The sequence below is a fragment of the Mchenga conophoros genome, linkage group LG5 (genome assembly GCF_057382185.1).
Source record: "Mchenga conophoros isolate Kocher_MC1m ecotype Shallow Benthic linkage group LG5, M_conophoros_male_GT1.1, whole genome shotgun sequence".
Lineage (NCBI taxonomy): Eukaryota > Metazoa > Chordata > Actinopteri > Cichliformes > Cichlidae > Mchenga > Mchenga conophoros.
In genome coordinates, this window is record NC_140530.1 from 33,006,829 (window position 1) to 33,026,559 (window position 19,731).

General features: G+C 37.4%; 3 protein-coding genes across 3 annotated transcripts; 1 reads left to right on the forward strand and 2 right to left on the reverse strand.

Annotated features, from left to right (window-relative positions):
- Window positions 1-254: 254 nt before the first annotated feature.
- Window positions 255-5,650, reverse strand: slc25a55a (solute carrier family 25 member 55a). The gene is made up of 10 exons (XM_085275001.1): window positions 5,495-5,650; window positions 4,688-4,820; window positions 4,249-4,374; window positions 3,875-3,930; window positions 2,483-2,573; window positions 2,267-2,385; window positions 1,941-2,136; window positions 1,680-1,834; window positions 1,473-1,548; window positions 255-1,361 (listed from the first exon to the last, which is right to left on the reverse strand). The coding sequence occupies exons 2-10, from the start codon at window positions 4,705-4,707 to the stop codon at window positions 1,202-1,204; spliced, it is 999 nt and encodes a 332-aa protein (XP_085131127.1). The 5' UTR covers window positions 4,708-4,820; window positions 5,495-5,650; the 3' UTR covers window positions 255-1,201.
- A 3,964-nt stretch (window positions 5,651-9,614) lies between these two features.
- Window positions 9,615-16,593, reverse strand: tshba (thyroid stimulating hormone subunit beta a). Its single transcript, XM_085275009.1, has 5 exons — window positions 16,257-16,593; window positions 15,910-15,994; window positions 11,097-11,172; window positions 10,814-11,011; window positions 9,615-10,233 (listed from the first exon to the last, which is right to left on the reverse strand). Exons 4-5 carry the CDS (start codon window positions 10,973-10,975, stop codon window positions 9,955-9,957), a joined length of 441 nt encoding a protein of 146 aa, XP_085131135.1. The 5' UTR covers window positions 10,976-11,011; window positions 11,097-11,172; window positions 15,910-15,994; window positions 16,257-16,593; the 3' UTR covers window positions 9,615-9,954.
- slc5a8l (solute carrier family 5 member 8, like) lies at window positions 12,750-19,724 on the forward strand. Its single transcript, XM_085275007.1, has 15 exons — window positions 12,750-13,543; window positions 13,845-13,910; window positions 14,173-14,224; window positions 14,480-14,547; window positions 15,019-15,173; window positions 15,437-15,577; window positions 15,666-15,795; window positions 15,898-15,986; window positions 16,274-16,386; window positions 17,306-17,373; window positions 17,512-17,598; window positions 17,737-17,930; window positions 18,731-18,840; window positions 18,969-19,054; window positions 19,163-19,724. Exons 1-15 carry the CDS (start codon window positions 13,190-13,192, stop codon window positions 19,274-19,276), a joined length of 1,827 nt encoding a protein of 608 aa, XP_085131133.1. The 5' UTR covers window positions 12,750-13,189; the 3' UTR covers window positions 19,277-19,724.
- Window positions 19,725-19,731: the final 7 nt, after the last annotated feature.

Consider the following 19,731-nt stretch of genomic DNA (forward strand, 5'->3'; position numbering starts at 1 on the left):
CCTCAGTTCATTCACTCTGAAACAAGTCAACTTTCTTCCGATTGAGTGTGTGCATGAGATAGCCTTACTAAGGAAATCACTGATGTCAGCAGGAGGCCAGAGTCGAACAAACTCTTCGTAAAGGAACATTTAGAAAAATCGAATGTAGTATGTTTACATTAATGAATATGTCATAAAGCAATAGTTCTGAACTACAGCAGTTATTCAGAATACCTTCATAGCCCTCAGTACTTAGTCAAACAGTACAGACTGGGTACTTCAAGTTTTTTATTAATATACACAAGTACAAAAAGCCATCACAATCATTGGTATGTAACAGTCTTTTTTTTCCTTTTAAAAAATAAGCTCACAGTAACTGTAATAATGCTCATATTCTGTCAATTTTGCCTTGCAGAATCAAAACTACATTTCAAACTGCTTTGTTAAGGCATGAATCACAAAGGACCTTCAGGATAACATTTCAGATGAAATATAAAAAGTGTGTGTGTGTGTGTGTGTGTGTGTGTGTGTGTGTGTGGACGTAGACAAACATAAAATGTGCATGATTGCATCTCAAGTTTATGACAGTTCACATAGCACTAACCAACTACTGCACTAATGTCAAGTGTAGGACACAGCTTATGGTTTGGTAAGCCATATGGTCCCAATTTCATTAGGAAGGTTCATGATTAGTTAAAGTAAACATGTACACAAAGCAGTTCACAAAAAAAGCCTTTCCAGCAAGTTGTGTAAACTGGGCCCTGTGAACTTTCAGACTTTTGTTTCTAGATTAAGGCTCAGCAACATGAGACAGCAAAGAAGGAAAAAAAAACAACAACACATAAATAAAGTACTACAAACTCTCATAACAAACTACTTTAAATAGCGTCAAAAACAAGTTTTAGAAAAAAAAGAAAAAAAAAAAGAAAAGTCGTGATCAAGAAAGCAAGCTCCCTTCCCTCACAGAGGGAAACAAAACAACTGTTTAGGGTCAAGAGAGGCCCCAATGCAGTAAAGCTAACAGCTTCAAGCGCAAACATTGGCTTCAGCCTACTGAACAAGTAACAAAAGGGTTTAAGTGCAACACCACGTTTTGACCGTAAAGATAGTGAAATCATAGGTCTTTCTGTCTACTTGTTTTTCTTGCTGTAAACTGAATACATGTAGCAGCTAGGTCTTCTACCAGGTCCCATGCATAGCTAGTCAGCAAGATGATATGGTCTCATGGTCCTAAGAGGCGTAGGGGTGAGTTGTCAAGGATGTATTCACCAACACCAACAAAGTACATAACCTGTACAATGCCAAACAGAGGTGCGATGACCAGAGCCCGGCAGCTGGCACCTTTCAGGAATGCTGAAGGCCCCTCCTTCTGCATTATTTTACTGTCAAAACAGAGGAACGAGTTTATTCATACACACAAAGGTAGGAAAAGGAAAAAAAAAAAAAAAAAGACGTGCAATTTATGCAACTGTAAAAATGATTCACTGTCATACCTTACACAATCCACCACTCCACTGTAAGTCTCCTCACTAGCCCCCTTGTTCAATGACTGCAGTCTGGTCTTCACCACTAGAAGGAGAGAGAGCAGGGGGGGGGATTGTTAAAATTCCAGTGTTGCTAAGAATATTCAACAGGAGACAACTGGGTGATCCAGCTTAGGGCGGAAAAAAAAAGCAAAAATAAATAAAAACACCACTCACCATCACAGGGGTTAACCGCCACCGCAGCAGTGGATCCTGCAGCACAGCCTGAGAGGAAGGCCCAATAGAAGGGTGACGACGCCTCAGGACTTGGTTTGCCCAGGCGATTCAGATTAGCAAACAATGGGAAGTAAACAATAGAAAAGGGGACATCTCTGGAAGAAAGTAAACAAAATATTTTCAGACTAAAATCCTGGTGAAGTTCAACTGCCCTGTCAGGTTCACACACAGCTTCTCATCGTGGCGGTAGAAGTGATTTACCTCATCAGTGTGGCCCCCAGACCTTTGTAGAGCCCCTGGATGCCCTGCGTCTGGAGGAGTTCTTTTGCAATCTGTGTAGCCGACACAGCTCTTGGTGCAGAAATGACCATGCCAGAATTGTAAGAGCGACTGAGCACTGCATTAGTGGCCACAAGCTTTGTGGGAGTCATCATGACTGGTTTCTGTTGTTGGACCGCTGTACAAAAAAAAAAAAAAAAAAAAACCCACACACACATAAGATATATATAATTATAAATGAGGAACACAGCTATAAATGTAAATTACTGACACTGATGCATTTAAAAAGGGCTTTGCATGCTTCTTACCAAGTCTGCCTGCATCCTGTAGTTGTATCTTGAGCATTTCCATGGGGGTAGTAACAATGACCTGGCACATGCCTGCACCACAGCCTGCCAGCATCTCTTTGAACACTGTCAGCCCCTTTCTGTTAAGAGTGAGACATGTTTTAAATAAACCACCTTTAAAAATAATAAATACATATTGCCCATTTCCAAGAAGATCCTCTCACAGAGTATGCTTACCCGTCTTTGGCAAGGTGGTGCCGGAAGAAGTCATTGGCAGCCAGCTTGATTGCCTTCTCAGGGGTAACCAAGGTCAGATTTACAGCAGCACCTGAGGGGGAAAAAAAAAATAGTTAGCACTGAAGACAGAATCCAGTTTTCCATTCAGCACATGTACAAAAACATACCCCACCACTATCATTACAACATCAGAATGTAAAGAGTTAACTGTACAGTTAATTTACACACAGACAAGACATATACTCAGTTTAATTGAGCTTAAGTAATAATTGTGAAGGGGGATTATGTCAATTAAAAAAAAATAAATAAATAAAAAAAGAAAGTAGTAAACAAAATATCAGGAGGAAAATGAGAAACAAGCATAACAACACAACATAAGGAACAATAGGGCAATGAAGATGCAGAGGAAGATGCAAACACGAAATCTATGAAATAAACAGAATCAGGGTGTGACAACAAGCAACACTGTGTAGAGAAGACTTCAAGAAAGGAAATAGATCTTAGTGACAGGATGCATGTCAGTGAGTAGGTTAGTGATGACAGATAAAATAAAATTTAAAAAAAACATTAGAGAAAGGACAGACTGAGTCCTTGACTATGCGTGTGAAGACTTTGAGCAAACTTAAATGTTCTGTGGGACTGCATATGCAAAAAAATTAATCTTTAGTTCACCACAGATTTGTTTGCAAGCTCAACCAAAGTCTGCAAAGACACAATTCATAGTCTGGAAAACAACAATAATCCAAAAGTTGACAGGACAGCAAGAAGACAGCAAAGTAGTTACTGACAAGTCAAATTACAGAACAAATAGATGGCAAAACAAAAACTTGAGCCTAGAGTTTTAAATAGAGCAATATTGTAAGAACCATTTAATGATTTGCCTCCAGCGTGGCTGCGCCTTATCGGCTAGCCTTCAATATCCCAGGGGGACCCAAGTCTGTAATATGAAAAACACAGATGCAAACAAACATTCCTCACACAGACAGAGACCCAAACTAAGAGGTCTCCAATTTCTTTGCAGACTTAGTTTCCTTTTCTAAGTGATACACTAATAATGAAAGTATATGCTCTCTGTTTTAACAAGTACAATATTACATACTATACTACAGTGAATGTAATACTTTGCATGAGACCATTTGACAACTTCTCCTTTACAACTGGACTAAGAGAGATAGATATATATATATATATATATATATATAGATAGCATCCAAACACAGCTAAAATGCAGTCTCTCAGTACTTGTTAAAACAACAAGTGTGGCCAGTGGTAACCGTATCAATGTTAACCTCACAACAGAGAGCTTACCCTCTCCTATATTTAATCCTCTTGCAGAACTTCTACCTCTGCTATCCTACTGCTTCTTAATATTTAAATATGTACAAGCCTTACCTCTGTACATTCCAAAGTATCCCTCTGATCGAACTGTCTTGACAAGGCAGTCCATCCTACAGAAGAAAGCAAGGTAAATATTACCGGTGTGACAAAACACGCCAGTTCATTGAGACAACAGGGGGTGGACTAAGGAAATTTAAGTGTTACAAGAGAACGCAGTTCAGTAAATTTCCACTCTATAAAGCAGTGCAAAGTGAGGAAAATGACCTCACTAGAGAGGAATTTCTTAAAACCTACATAGTCATTACAATTCAATGCACAGCTGTCATTGTGAGATCAGTATGAATAGCACTGACTTACACCAGGGCGTGGTAGGTATAATACCTGGGGGCTGTGTGTTGCTTAAGTCAACATTAAGCAGAAATACTCACATGCTTTTGTAGACCTGCTGACCTCGTCTCTGATTCTGCAACCTGGTCTTTGCCAAGTCAATGGGGAAGACACAAGTAACCCCAACAATGCCAGAAATGCCGCCATTAATGAGTTTGGCTGGGAGGCTAAAGAGAGACAGCAAAATAAAAATAAATAAGTAAATAAATAATGTCACAACTTTAATGATGCTGTGTTTATTCTTATAATTTTGAAAGACAGATTATGATTATAAACTGTTTAGAAGGCTAAAAGCTATACTCCAAAGATAATCAGTTTACAATTACATGAAACACAAAAGCAGAAAAATCATGCTAATATAAGTCACCAAGCTCATCTAATCATTATGAAATAATAATAAAAAAAATAAAATAAAAATAAAAAAAACATTTGTACCACTAGACCACACATGCACAGAATAAAATAGTGCATGAAGCTTACCTGATCTGCTGCTGAGACATGACAAAGTGATAAAGCTTTGAAAGAGTGACAAAGGAAGATGTATGAAAAAGTAAAAGCAAAAATCAGGTGATGTAGGTTCAGGTGTTCTTCAGTGAGGTGAATGAGCAGAGTCCTAGACAGAGAAAGCAAAGGGAGTTACTAAGTAGGTTTCCAAGTAGTCACAGACCTTACAGAGAAGCTTATTCCACCCACGAGGGACTTTAGGTTATCTATGTGCCGCACAGTCACAAGACCATGATGCAGCGGATGTGCTATACTTGCGCTATGAGTAGTGCAACCCGTGGGCGTGTTTAAGCTCACATACCGCACTCCATATATGGGCGTAACCGTCTTTCATAAAGTTAAGATTCAAATCTGGCGGCTACTGCTGAATTTCTAAGTAACTCTTTCTGAAGGCCGAGGCATAAAATATAGATACTTTGTATGAATGTGAGTTACGAGGGATAATATCGATGCAAATATACGAGATGGCGTTTCCATGCAAATATATCCCTCTACCGAGCATTTTAATTGCATTAAAAAATATAATAAAAAAAAAATGCACTGGCCAATGGAGTTTATACTATTTATAATACACGCTTTGGGTAAAAAAAAAAAGATATTGACTACCGCATTGTTTTCAGTTCCACATAAAGAAAGTGGCTTTTGAAGGCTACTGTCATTGAGACGCCCATTCATTCGTCAACATTATGAGAAATAACGAATAAACTGGAGACAAAGAATCAAGCAGTGAATTTAAAACCATTTCTAAACTAATTGAATATAGATTATTACGGATCAACTTACCAAATAAATGATCTCGCAGTAGTTCTTGTTTGATTGTTTCGAGCGAATAGTCAGTACTTCTGTCTCTTCCGCTAGTTGAAGCACTAATAAAGCTGAGGGTCAGAGTAGCTGGAATTTTCCACTGGCTTTTTTTAAGGGGCTGGCGCTTATCTGACTGCCGCTTGACTTAAAGCCAATCACAAGTTTCTATATTGTTACTTTATTTTGATTGGAAGGTAGATACATCAATCATTAGCTGATTCACCAATTACAGCTTTACACTGCTTAAGCCCAAAAAGAAAGAAGCTATTTTTTTGTTAAGTTTAAACATTCAGTTTTTCAGAACCAAAACCTCACTGTTAGATTATTTAAAACTGGTCTTTGTTGGGAGAGATTACCCCATTCTTAGTAAAGAAGTCCTTCCCCATGTCTCAGAATAATCTCAAGTTAAAAGTGGATTAATCCTATTAAAGTCGCCATGGCTTTGAGATTTGTGAAATGTGCTGTCCGACTGCTAATGGTGTTATTTGATTCGATTCGATTCGATTCTACTCTATTCTAGCACCCAGGGGCAACTACGGTGCTTCTTTAAATGACTGAACTTGCTTTTATTTAATCACAATTAACCACTGTTTTCTGCTGAGCAGATCAAGATGTTGAACATAAAAAGCATCATTAGTTCAAAACAAATATAATGAATTGTTTATAAAAGCTCATGCACTGAAATATTTATAAATTCTGCTTTCTATTTTCTAATATTGCCACTCACGGTCAGGATTTTCTCTTTACTTCCCTTCAGCAAGATAGCTGTGGGTGGGAAAATGTACCCCTTTCTCTTATCAGTCTTAGAATAGGTTGAACATGCTGTGATGAGCAGGTCTGACTGTGTCCAGCTGGATGAATCAGATACAGAGTCATAATTTGCTGATGAAGAAAAGGTATCTTCATCAATAAACCCATATTATAGTCATAAAAGTTTTTCTTTATGGTAAAATAAACGTGGCCTTAAAGTTTAAATGAGAGACACAAGACAGCATATCAAATTACTCAAAGGAATGTTTCCCGGTTTTAGTCAGAGCAGTGCATTCTACAGACAAGGCTTCAGGTTTTTACAATGTATTTTTTAACCACATAATTTGGAAAATTCCGGAGTGAAAGATCTAGAGGCTTTAAAGTTGTGGACACATCCCCAAACCAGGAAGTCGTTTACCTCTAACACCTACAGCCAAAAAAATAATAGTGGGAGGTGCATATACCTTGCATGTCATGTCAATTTTGGCAAGCGATTGTCTCTTTCGTAACCACTATATAGTCATTTCTTCTCTGCTCACTGTTCACTGTAATAACTTGTAACAACATGCCCTAGTGATGATCATCTGGTCACTCAGTGTTGTTAAAAATGTGAAGTTCAATCAGACATATTAGCGTTATTGAAACAAATAAAAAATAGTTTTTCTGAGAACCTGTAATATAGAAAATCCACAGTCTTTTATACAGGCAACGTGATGTGAAACTATATTATAAGAAGAAAGAAAAGCTTAAGGAATCACCAAAGTCAGGGGGATATGTAATATCTATAGCACGAATAAAGATATTTCACAGAATAAGTACAAAGTCATTTTGGAACGAGAAGTAAATTTAGAATAGAGGAGCAAGTCAGTGGAAAAGGTCACTAGGACAAATCATAATACTTTCTTTCATCATGCTCAAAACAGTTGAATGAAGATAAAAAGACGAAAAAAAGACAACATCACATAAACCTATTTCTGTACAAATGTGTTTTAAGAATTGGTCTGAACAGAGTGACTGATTCTACAACCTTTGCAATCTAATTTTATACTAAACTGAAGTGTTTGACAAGCAGACCAACCACCAATGACTTTTCCTGGACCCACTGGTGATTCCATTGCTACAAAAAGTTCTCACATTTTATCTAGCTGAATAAACACAACACAAGCAAAACTTTATGGTTTGTCTGAATGAACGCGTAATCGGTATGTGCACAACATAGCTGGTTGCTTTGGAATGCTGACAGAGGCAAATTCCATGCTTTTATCCGTTAGGGTATTCAGGTTTTCAAAACTACACCACTACAAATTTTCAGCCAAGCACATCAGACCATTGTGCCATACCAGACTGATTATTCTGGAGTCATGTCTGGTCAATTTTTAATACTAACAAAGATAACTCTATGTGATAAAAACATTTTACCTTCTCAACACATCAAAATTAGGAGGGGTGGGAGTGGGAGCATATGTAGCACAATATTTCATATTTAGTGACAAAGTCAGGACACTGAAATGCCTCATCCCAAAATGGATAACACTGCGCCATTTTGTCAGCTGACTTTTTGCAAGGTTAAACAGAGTATCAGGTTGTGGGAAGCTGTACAAGCTCAAAGCCGACTAGTGGCTCAGAACACCTGTGTCATTGTTGTGTAAACGTGTCCCACTTCCTTGTTTTCCCTTCATAGAGATAAGAGCGTCATATCCTGTTCTTACCCCAAAATTCAAAATGCTCCAAGGTTACTTCAAGATTTGAAACACCATAATCATGTCAACCATTAGTGTAGTTAAACTTCTTATAAGGGGTTATGTTGATGAATAAAAGTGAGAAACAGCCTTTAAAGGTCTTTAAATCAGATGTTTTGTTGGCTTTTAGGTCACAGGACTTCTTTTGTAGTTCATGTTATACTCACTTCTCTTTAAAATGTTGTAAAGTGTTGAAATCAGTGAGGGCTGCAGAGCCAATAAAAAAACTTCCATCAGTGCAAAGACATTTTAAACAGAAGCTATCAGAAAAAAGAGAAAGCCTGTTATATATGTAAAGACTGAATATAAGATCATGAAAGAGAAATGTCAAAGAGCTCCACATGAAAGACTTATCATGCATTCTCACACTCTGAATTGCTGAGCTATAAATAAGCTGCGGCTGTCCCCCAAAATTTCCACTGTGCACTGGAAAATACACATATAAACACTGCATCAAACTGATAGTTACAGTGGACAAAGTCACACATTAAATTTGGTTTTGTTGAGTCTTCTAGTTATATTGTTTCCAAAAAAATCTAGTAACGTATTTTAACAACCTCAAGGACAAGACATTTAACCCTTGTCTCTATAAACTGTCAATAAAAACCAAATGCAAAAGTTTGCAAATCTTTTAAAGGTGACAATATTTTTGTTTAATAATTAAAATGGTTTTAGTGGGTCAATGGTAATAGACTGTAGGCTTACCACATTAGCTCCCAGTCACTTCTTTCATTAAGGCGTTCTTTTGGAACATATGTAGACTCTGGTTTAGCTTTTTTGTTTTGTTTTGGCTTACCCCGAAAAAGACTTCATGTTAGGACGGTGTTGCAAGACCTGTATGGGCGTTGAGTATTAATGGTGCCTGAACTGGATAAGCAATTAAGAAAAAGAAAGATATACTGATGACTCACAGTGTAAGAACCCATCACCACTTTTACTTCTAGAATACTCTGGGATGCATTTTTCATGCCCAATTGTGTCACAAATTAACCTCAACAGTTATTAGAAGTTTCCTAAAGTGTTCACCATCAGCTTCCTTATTCCTTATGCTCGGGTGATCGTGGCTCAAGAGTTGGCAGTTCGTCTTGTAATCAGTTCGAGCCCCGGCTCCAACAATCTCGGTCGTTGTGTCCTTGGGCAAGACACTTCACCCATTGCCTACTTGTGGTGGTCAGAGGGCCCGGTGGCGCTAGTGTCTGGCAGCCTCGCCTCTGTCATTGTGCTCCAGGGCAGCTGTGGCTACAATATAGCTGCCATCACCAGTGTGTGAATGGGTGGATGACTGAATGTAGTGTAAAGTGCTTTGGGATCCATAGGGACTAAGTAAAGCGCTACACAAATGCAGGCCATTTACCATTTATGCTTTCTTTTGAATGTTTTCAGTTAAATATGGGCTTTAAATGATTTGTAAATTATCACATTGACATTTTACACAATGTCATAACTTTTTTGGAAACAGCTTTAGTTGTGTCAACAAGTCGTGGTTTTCCAGAATGACTATCAAGGTAAATATAGTCAGTGATGTTGTGAGTGTCATGGCCTTGTGTAGTAAACAGAAAGCTAAAGTCTTACACAGGATGTGATTAAGTCAAGTACTGCTTAGTCAGAGAGCTATTTAGAGACTTTAATTCAGTTGTAATCAGACTGCCCTTTTCCGAGCACAATAAGTCTGAGAGTCACGCTCACAAGAGAGTACAAATGGATATATAACGATGCTGAAAACAGGAAAAGTGCACTAGGATCAACCCTCATTGTAAAGTTAAAAGCAAGCCTGCAGCACAGACATATTGGCTAACAAAGGCAGAATTTAAAAAGCTGGTACAATTGGGAAAGGTACAGACGGTACAGATCTGACAGTATATGATGACGCTTGTCTTTTCTCAGAATATGGATGTCATGTACTTCCACAACTAAAACAGTGTTCTTGTTATGGGAACAAGAACATGTGAGTCAAAAAGGGATAACATAGTTGCTGTGGCCAGGATATGGGTAGATACGCCTAACAGGCTTGGTACACTTTGTTCCATCCATGCTGGCTCTGTGTGCGCACTCATCAGTGTCAGTCCTGCATGCACTGCAGTGGCAGCTGAGAGCCACAGGGTAGGTGAAGACAGGGTTGGCTTCAATGGGACAGCCAGGCAGAATAGCAGTGTGGTATTCAACCTTATCATAGGTGCAGCCCCTCTGGACAAGGAAACGTGGGCCAAGAATATCCCTCATGTTGCTGTCCTGGTTATCACATATAAGCACAGAGATCAAACTAAACGAATGACGATTACATAGAATCTAGATAACATTGGGGAAAAAGTGCTGGAAATATTTTTTTATGTGACTATCTAGCTTAAAGTCTGATAACATTGGCTAATAAGAAGTCTGTCTTGATATGTATTTATTTATTTATGTCGAATATTTGCAATAGACAAATTATGAAGTGCCTTTTTTTGGGGTTTTTTGCCAGCTTTTTTAAAAATTTCTTAGTAATTTACAACATTAAAACCGCAAAGGAAATTGTAAGCTTTCAGTGTAAAGCCCATCCAACATCTAAATAAAGTCTCCAAAGCATTTATAAAACTATGTAAAAAAAAATGCTAAAATAAAACTAAATAAAACTATGTAAAAATATGCCAAAAATCACATATTCTTACTACCTTTTAGATATCTCTTTCTAATATTTTGTTTCATATTTCTTGTCATATAATTTTTGATATGGAAAAACGATTATTTACTAAGCACTTCCAGTTTTCAATAACCAAAAACAACATGTAGACTTTTTTTCTTTTTCATTTTTTTTAACATTAGACATACATACCCTTGAGTAGCAAAATCCCATGCAGATGGTTGTGTTTATTGCAACACAGAACTCACATTCTGGCTTTTCCACATACAGGGTGAAATCAGTGGGCAAACACATGGGAACAGCAGGGCTAAACATCAGAAAAAAGAGCCAGCAGTTGAACACTGTAACCTCCATGTTATGTGTCTCAGTCAATCTTAGTCTATTTTGGTCCTGTTTGGGAAGAAAAGGTAAAGAGACCAGTCAACAACATACAAGAGAGATCAGAGGTTTGGTTTCTTGAATATTATTTTCTTACCCTCTGTATGCATGAGTCACCTGCTTGATAGATGTGGGCACTTTCAGGCCTAATGATGCTCTGAGTCCAAACATCTCTGCTAAGCAGTATTTATACAAACATATCTTAATCTATCTTTACATAAACTGCATGTTATCTATCTGTGACAAAAAACGATCTGTTGAATTTTCAGTCCATTATGTGGATTACATGAATAATGATTTCCTTGGTAAACAAAGTTCGTGCATTAGCCATGTGGCTCTGTGCAAAGTAGTCTAAGCTACTGTACACTAGATGTCACAAAACACACAAAAAGCTTATTTTCTGCTTTAAAGAACGCATTTTTTTTTTATTAGAGGGCCATTCAAATTTTAACCCGAGATGTTTTCTTTACCAAACAAGCCAATCTGTTACTCATTTATGTAAAAATTAACTTGAAAACTTCTCATAATGCAGAGTTGCACACCGGCAGTGTTAAAGTGACACCAAAAAACATGCAACAATGTGAGTCGCTCAAAACACTCAACAGTCACAGTCCAGAGATGACACTGGTACAACACAATCAAAAAGGGTTATACAACCCGATTTTGTATTACTAAAGCAAAGGTTACTGTAAAGATAGAGAGAATGAATTCCTGATGATAACATCTTTAAAAAAAAACAGTGAGTGCAATTCTCACCTTCACTTTGTGTCTCCTTATCTGTAATTTAGTTTAATGATTGTCGAACATAGTCAAAGTCTCGTACACGTTAAGTGATTTTGCAACTGTTTTGAATGCCATTGTTGTGTTTCTGTGTATCTGTAGCCCACTAAGATCAATGCAAATATAAAAATATTAGACAACAAAGAAGTACAGAGCAGGAGCTGGATATACTGATTTCTTTTTCATTTTAGTCAAAAGGTTTTGTTTTTTTTAGAGTAAAAGTTTTTGCTCTAATTACAGTTACCATTAAAGTATATGTACATGGTTAACCTGCTGTCATCATTTAGTTTATCAGTGACCAGGAATATTGCTCACAAGATGATTACGATACATTGAACATTTGAACAGTAAAATACAATGTTAGCTTCCACCTTAAACTGATCATTCGTTCTCCCCAGCTATTGTTCAAATGCACATACATAAACAGTGAATTTTACATTAACTTTTTAAGAATTTAGAGTAACTGATTCTCTCATAAAAGACGTCTTGAATGAAACCATCCATGAAACCGCTAATATTTAATGAACTAGCAAGTGCAAATGATTACACTTACTTTTTCTCTCTAGTGTGCAGTTTTTTTTGCTGTAGCTATGCTTTTCACTGACACTAGATGTGTGACTTTTGTGCCTTTCTATGCATTACTGGAGAGATAATCAAATACTGAAATGCTAAGTAAGGGATTAGCAATCACATATGACATGTATGGCAAATAAAACACAATGTCAGAAAACCCAAAATATTTAACCCACATTCCTCCTCTTGAAATTCTTAACATGACCAATAAATACTGAATAACCATGAGTTGCACACAGACTCCTCATAGGTGTGTCAACATGTCATTTCTTTTTAATAAGAAGTGACACCATAATAACATTATTTTCTGTCCGAAAAGAATACACCACATGATAATGTGTCATAAAAGAAGACACACTAGAGGCTCATCAGTTTTTACAATTAGGAAAAATACAGAAGGCTTTACTACTTAGTGTAGTGGCCTTGATATATTATTAACTAAAGTGAACTAATCTTTATAGTCACTAGGAACCACCAGAGTGGACCAGATTTCTGTCAACAACAAGGGAGACAGTTGAACTACCTCAATGTTCTCATCCATCGAAGAAAGTTTTCTTATAGTTAAAGTGGCTAAGCTGCAAATAATTGAAGACTAAAACCAAGAAAACTCTTGTAAAATCTGAGGAGGTCAAGCTATAACTTTTCCACTACGCAGCGGATTTAAATTTCTGACAATTGATTCTGAAATGCACTGCATGTCAACTGGATTTAAGGGCAATTTCAGGATAATTTAAAGGGGAAGGACTATATTTGCAAGATTGAAAGTTATTGAATTCTGACAGAAGTTCAATATTGTGTGTCAAAGGAAGACCCTTTGCTTCTCCTACTGAATCAACCATGGTGGGTACAGGAGGTCCAGTGGCAACTTTCTCTGTGTGGGATTATGTGGTGTTTGCTGGAATAATTCTGCTGGCAGCTGGCGTTGGCCTATTCCAGGCTTTCCGAGGTCGCAAGGAGGCTAGCAGCGAGGAGTTCTTACTGGGTGGACGGCAAATGACAGCTGTGCCAGTTGCCATGTCGCTCACTGCCAGCTTTATGTCTGGCATCACAGTCATTGGTACACCTGCTGAGTCCTACCGGTTTGGATCTGCTTTCTGGATTTTTGGCTTCGCCTATGCTATCATGTCTGCAATCAGTGCTGAGCTCTTTGTTCCTCTTTTCTACCGACTGGGGGTCACCAGTGCCTATGAGGTAGGGAGATGGTAGAAACACTGGTGAACATATGAATCAGGAAATAACTTAAAATGCCAAAGATCAATAAAGCAAACAACAAAAATAATGTACACAGCTTGGTGCTGGTTAATGAAGGTTACTCATTACAGGTTACTCATTACTTGTTAAAAGTGATTCCAACATAGTATGCAAAGAAATATCTAAAGGATTTTTTTGGAAGTTTTATTTTTAAAAAATACAGTACACAGTACAGCAATCTAGCAAATTTGTGGACCAAAAGATCCTTCTATTGATATCCAGGGTTCGTTTTCATTTCTAGTACCTGGAGTTGCGATTCAGCCGCCCCATTCGGATAATTGGGACATCAATGTACATCGTCCAGACGGTAAGCAAAGAGTTTAAAATGATTAAATATATGATCAATTACTTTATGAATTTTGACTATTAAAACTGAAATTATTTAGGAATGAAAAGTTGAGGAAACACCAATGATTAAAATGTTAAAGGTAAAATGAAAACAGCACCTGCTGTTTTTTTCTGTTTGACTTTATGTAAACCTGTTTCTTCCACTTCCAAGAAAGCATTAATATAAAATATATGCTTGTTGTTTTTCCATGTAATCAGCTAATGGTGACATTTTTCCTCAGGCACTGTATACCGGTTTGGTTATCTATGCTCCAGCTCTTGCTCTAAATCAAAGTAAGCCAAAAACCTCATAAAACACATCTTGATAATTGAAGGACTTTTAGCTTTAAGCCTCACTAAACTGTCACCTGCTCATAAAACTTCTACTTCTTCTTAGTGGAATATTAGTCCTGAGTTAATATACTAATGATTCTTTCATGTTTATCCTATATAAAGGTTTATTTAGAAAAACAACCAAAACCCAAAAACTGAAAAAAAAAAAAAAGGATGCAGACAGAACCATAATGAAGCTTATTTCTTATTACTCAGTCACTGGACTGGATCTGTGGGGAGTGTTGGTGGCTACGGGAGTGGTGTGCATCATCTACTGCACTTTGGTTGGTACCATCTAATGTAAAAAAGTATTATATTTATTTAACTAGTTGTTTTAGAGAAGCATGAACTGAAAACGTTGTTACGCCAGAGGATGCTTTCAGCTGGTTTTAAGTTTCAAGATGGCGCCAGTGTGTGTGGCTCGCCGTCTGGCTCTTCCTCTGTTGTGTTTAATTTTCTTTACTTATGCTATTAGCATGTACAGCACTTTGTGAACTCTGGTTTTATGTTAAAGTGCTTTATAAATAAAGGTGGTATGGTATCGTATTTCTAATGATAAACGTTTTGGTTCATTGAGGTTTTAATAAGCAGTTTTTCACTTACATATGACTGAAAATAAAGTTATTGGCTCCTTGATTATTAATAATTGTACACATCCAAACATTATTGTGACTCTTACTAAGGAATCAGCTCGACAGATTCTGCAAAAAACCTTTACAATGTGACGCTTACTCTAACATCAATGTTTACTTCAGGGTGGTCTGAAAGCAGTAATCTGGACAGATGTGCTTCAGATGGTGGTCATGCTGGCAGGTTTTGTGGCTGTTATAGCTAGAGGAGCTGTACTGCAGGGAGGCCTGACAAAGATTTGGGAAGATGCTGGTGAAGGAGGCCGACTACAAGCTTTTGAGTAAGTACACAAGCAGACTTATGTCCAATAGTGAGTGAGTTTATTTTACAATAAAAAACGGGCAGGGTTTTTGAATCACATAAACTGTGATTACTAATTCCAAGGAAATTTACTAAAAATATTTTGCATCCAAAAATAAATATCATGGATGGGAAGCCTGCTAATTGGCTTCTATATGCCATTCCACGTTAGAGGTTTGTGTTGCTGAAGTCCTCAAAGTTAACCTTCAATATATTTTCATATTATTGACATTTCTATCACAGTTTTGATCCAGATCCCCTGAAACGACATACTTTCTGGAGCATAGTAGTTGGCGGTAGCATAATGTGGACGGCAATCTACGCAATCAACCAGTCCCAGGTGCAGCGTTATATCTCCTGCAAAACCCTGGGACATGCCAAAATGTGAGCGTTCCTGTAATTCAATACAAACAGTACATTGCTGAGTCTGAGCAAAATTTTATGTGCTGACATGTCTTTTTTCATCTTTCAGGTCTCTGTATGTGAATATGGTTGGCTTGTGGATAACTGTAACTCTGGCTATGTTTTCTGGTCTCACCATGTACTCCATTTACAAGAATTGTGATCCACTATCAAACGGTGATGTTGCCACCCCTGACCAAGTAAGTAAACCTGCAGTTTTCTCTTTAGTCCTCACCACCTTTCCTTTTATTGTGCAACAAAGCATTATGTGTAACAAAACATGGGTTATATTTATCAACCAGCTGTTCCCATACCTTGTGATGGATATTCTGGCAGACTTCCCTGGAATTCCAGGCCTGTTTGTGGCTGCAGCATATAGTGGTACCCTGAGGTGAGAGCCTTAGACATGCAAAAACATGTTATTTTAGAGCTGTGCAGGGATCAAGACCTGATAAATTAACATTCTTAGAAAAGAACTGCCTTTGTTGCTGCCTGAGAAAAAGTCACTAAGTAGTGAACAGGATAATATTTTTGCATTTGCATTACTAGACATAGATAATGCCATAAAGTACCATCTGTTTCCTGAAACTAGCTTCTCTGTGTGTAATTATCATTTTAAATGCATCAGCCTGACTGTTGTGTTCCAAGTCTAAAAGCTTACCTTTGTATATTTTTCAGCACAGTGTCTTCCAGCATTAATGCCCTAGTTGCTGTCACGGTAGAAGACTTTATTCTACCAGTGTACAAAGACCTCACACAGAAGCAAGTGAGCTGGATGAACATGGGCCTGAGTAAGTTGCAGAAACAAAAAACTTCCAAAATAGTCCAAAAAAGCCTTGAAGCAACTGTTGCTGCAATTTGGCGCTATATATATATTAATTAAAGTGAATTGAATTGAAAACCCCGAATAAAAGCTTCATCGTGTCTGTAATAACGCAGCTTAATAATAAGACTTTACAGCTCTTTGTTTATAAGTAGTCACTAACAACTGTTCAGACTCCTATTATCCCAGACCCTTTGAGATTGCAAGAGAGCAAGTGACATCGAGATAACAATCTTATCTTGCTATTTTAAGCAAAGGATTCAAAGCATTTCCTCCATATAACTTATGAAATGATTAGAAATATATCATAGATAATCATTTGAGCCTGCGTAATACCTCTGAACAAAGGAAGTCTTGTCAATTCAGCAAACAGACAAGTCATGAAGTCGTAAAAAACAATTGTTAATCATTTATATTAACAGACCTAACAGAACAGTCGGTACTGTTACTGTTTTCAGAAGGTGTAATTATGGTGTAGGTCGTTCATTTATGAAAATATTTTTGCAGCACATAGCTTATCTTTTTCTTCTTTATGTCATACAGACAGTTTTTAGTATGGATCAATATGCTGTTTTTGCGCAAGGTCACAATGATCTTGTTCCTTGCAGTCCATTTTAAAGTGCTAAATCATTTATGGTAGGAAAAAAACATGATTTCTACTGGCCTCACATCACCTTTGTGGACTTATTTTTCCATAAGTTATGATGATAAATTGAATTATATGAAGAAAAAAAAACCAAATAAACATTTGCTTTTAAACAGAGTTAAGTGTGCATAACCATAATAACATTTGTTCTAGAAAACTGTAAAACATGTTGCCTATCTGAACAACTGAATTTGCACTGCGAACGTTGTAAGCTGGATCTTTTATATTTTTCTACTCGCAGGTGTTTTCTTTGGAGGAGTGTGTATTGGAATGGCTGGAGTAGCTTCCCTGATGGGAAGCGTCCTGCAGGTAATCTGAATCACCATGAACACAAACTACTGCAGTCATTTATTGCTCTTCAGCTTCACCATGAGATGAAAGTTGCAAACTACAGGGTAAACTACTTTTTTCTTTTCTTGTCTTTTTCCCCCCCCCTTTTCTTTTCAGGCTGCTCTTTCTATATTTGGCATGATAAGCGGACCGCTCCTTGGTCTCTATCTATTAGGCATGTTTTTTCGCACATCAAACTCAATAGTGAGTATTTCCTTGCCCTCAGACTTCTACTAGCACAACTGCACAACCTGATAACACATAAAAAAAATATATTGCCAAAGTAATAAAAATGTGACGTCCTAGAGAAAGTAGTTCACTGTGTTCATATTTACTTTTCAGGGAGGACTTGTGGGAATGATCATTGGTCTAGTGTTGACTCTGTGGGTGGGGATCGGAGGCCAGATTTACCCACCAACAGCTGAAAAGACAAATCCTCTTCCACTCACCACTGCAGGCTGCAACAACACAATAGGCCAAAACTATACAACAATAACTCCCTGGACCAGTCCAGTGACTCTGACCCCAGAGCCTGAGTGAGTCATTTTACATAAAAGACTGATGCAAAACCTTCTTTTGCTACTCAGCAACACAGTAAAAATCACAGTAAACTTTTATTTAACAAAAAAAAAAACAAAACAACAACAGCTGTTTAATAGCTGTCTAAAAAGGCATAATTAAACCTCACGAATCAACTACAAAAAGTACAAACTTCTCTGGAAGTTTGTACTTTTTGTACAAAAAAGTGAAGTAAATGAAAAATGAAAAAGTAAATGAAAAACAGGAGAAAACGTAATCAACAAAAATGGCTTCTCACGCCTACTAGGCTGCTGCAGTGAAGGATATATACAAGGTGAACAAAATACACGATTGCTACTTGACAAATCTATTTACAGCTATTTACAAAATTGAGGTACTAACGCCAGACACACACACGAGGTTATACTTGCAAATCACTTTGTCAAAGAAACTCTACACAGCAACGAATCAAAACACAGGTTCTTTGTTGGATGGTGGAGGTTAGGAGAGAGAGGAGGGGGCCAGGTGGCTGTCATCTGGTAGTTAAGTACGGGAGGTGATTAGCCAATTATCTAATCCAAGGACAGGAAGAGACTCCACCCAACTACCAGGCACGCCCAGGTGTCCACCTCCTAAGAGAGAGGGGAAAAAACCCACAGCCATCCTCTGGTGGGAGGAGTCACACATAAAACAAACACTGCCAACATTAGATCATCATAACACAGTTGTCAACAGTTGAAAACAGTTGTCTGCTTTAAACATAAATTTTTATATATAGTCTAAGTATATTAAAATGAGTGATTTTTGTTCATTTCAGTTATAGGCCTCCTTTAGCAGACACCTGGTACTCTCTGTCTTACGTCTACTTTTCTCTGTTGGGCGTTCTGACCACAATTGTGTCTGGCCTGCTTGTGAGCGTGATCACAGGTGAGATATTACTTTTTAGTCTTTACTTTAAGCACTGCAGAAATCTAGTCCATAATATTATGGTATTTCAATTATATCAAAACAAGGATAAAATCGAGGGAGTATGTATTTTTTTTATACATATACAGGTGGATGTAAGCAAGACAAGATGAACTCAGAGCTGTTTGTGAGGAAGAATGACTTAATCTGCTTCAGCTGGTGCAATAAGTCAAAGGTATGATGCTTACCCCCTAACAAACAAAGGAAGAACATATCAGCAACCCTCTCCAAAATAAACAAAAATTTGGTGTTATAAATATAATATGTTTTTAACCCAATACAGGAATCAGACATCACAGAGAAGCCTTCAGCAAACATTTGCATGGGAGCTGACAACCCAGGATTCAAAGAAGACGACGTGATGAGCAAAGATGTTGAAAAAAACACAAGACTATAATGTTAGTCTATCAATGACATATTCTGTCTTGGGGTCATTTTAATTAAATTTAAGAAAATATACTCACACACATAAAGCACAAGCATAACCCCTTTATTAGCATCTGATGATAATGGTATTTATATTGATACTAATCATGTGTCGAAAATCTAAAATTGAATCACTCAAGAAATCATTGTATTAATGTACTGACATATTTCAACAAGACAGAAACAGTGTATTTAATACAATGATGGAAAAAGAAATCATTGTTTATTCAAGTCAGATGCCCACAACTTCTGCTCCCCATGGGCTGAGATGTTCCCGTTTCATGTTCACTTAGACAACCTTGTTATTCCATTGAAGGAAGTGTTTTGAACAATGAACAATGGCTGTTTGTTTATTACAGAGTTGCTTTTATATGGAAACTATTGCACTCTTTATGAGCTGCCTGTACAAGCTGGTAACAAATTTGT

Bases quoted from the DNA above. Each gene is read 5' to 3' on its own strand.
- slc25a55a (XM_085275001.1), bottom strand. From the start codon at position 4,707: ATGTCTCAGCAGCAGATCAG. The intron at 2,137-2,266 runs GTAAGAAGCATG...TTTTTTGTACAG, and splicing joins ACAGGATGCAGGCAGACTTG to CGGTCCAACAACAGAAACCA. The intron at 1,362-1,472 runs GTATGACAGTGA...CTGTTTTGACAG, and splicing joins GGAGTGGTGGATTGTGTAAG to TAAAATAATGCAGAAGGAGG.
- tshba (XM_085275009.1), bottom strand. From the start codon at position 10,975: ATGGAGGTTACAGTGTTCAACTGCTGGCTCTTTTTTCTGATGTTTAGC. The intron at 10,234-10,813 runs GTATGTATGTCT...TGTGATAACCAG, and splicing joins TGGGATTTTGCTACTCAAGG to GACAGCAACATGAGGGATAT.
- slc5a8l (XM_085275007.1), top strand. From the start codon at position 13,190: ATGGTGGGTACAGGAGGTCCAGTGGCAACTTTCTCTGTGTGGGATTAT. The intron at 13,911-14,172 runs GTAAGCAAAGAG...ATTTTTCCTCAG, and splicing joins CAATGTACATCGTCCAGACG to GCACTGTATACCGGTTTGGT. The intron at 15,174-15,436 runs GTAAGTACACAA...TTTCTATCACAG, and splicing joins GGCCGACTACAAGCTTTTGA to TTTTGATCCAGATCCCCTGA.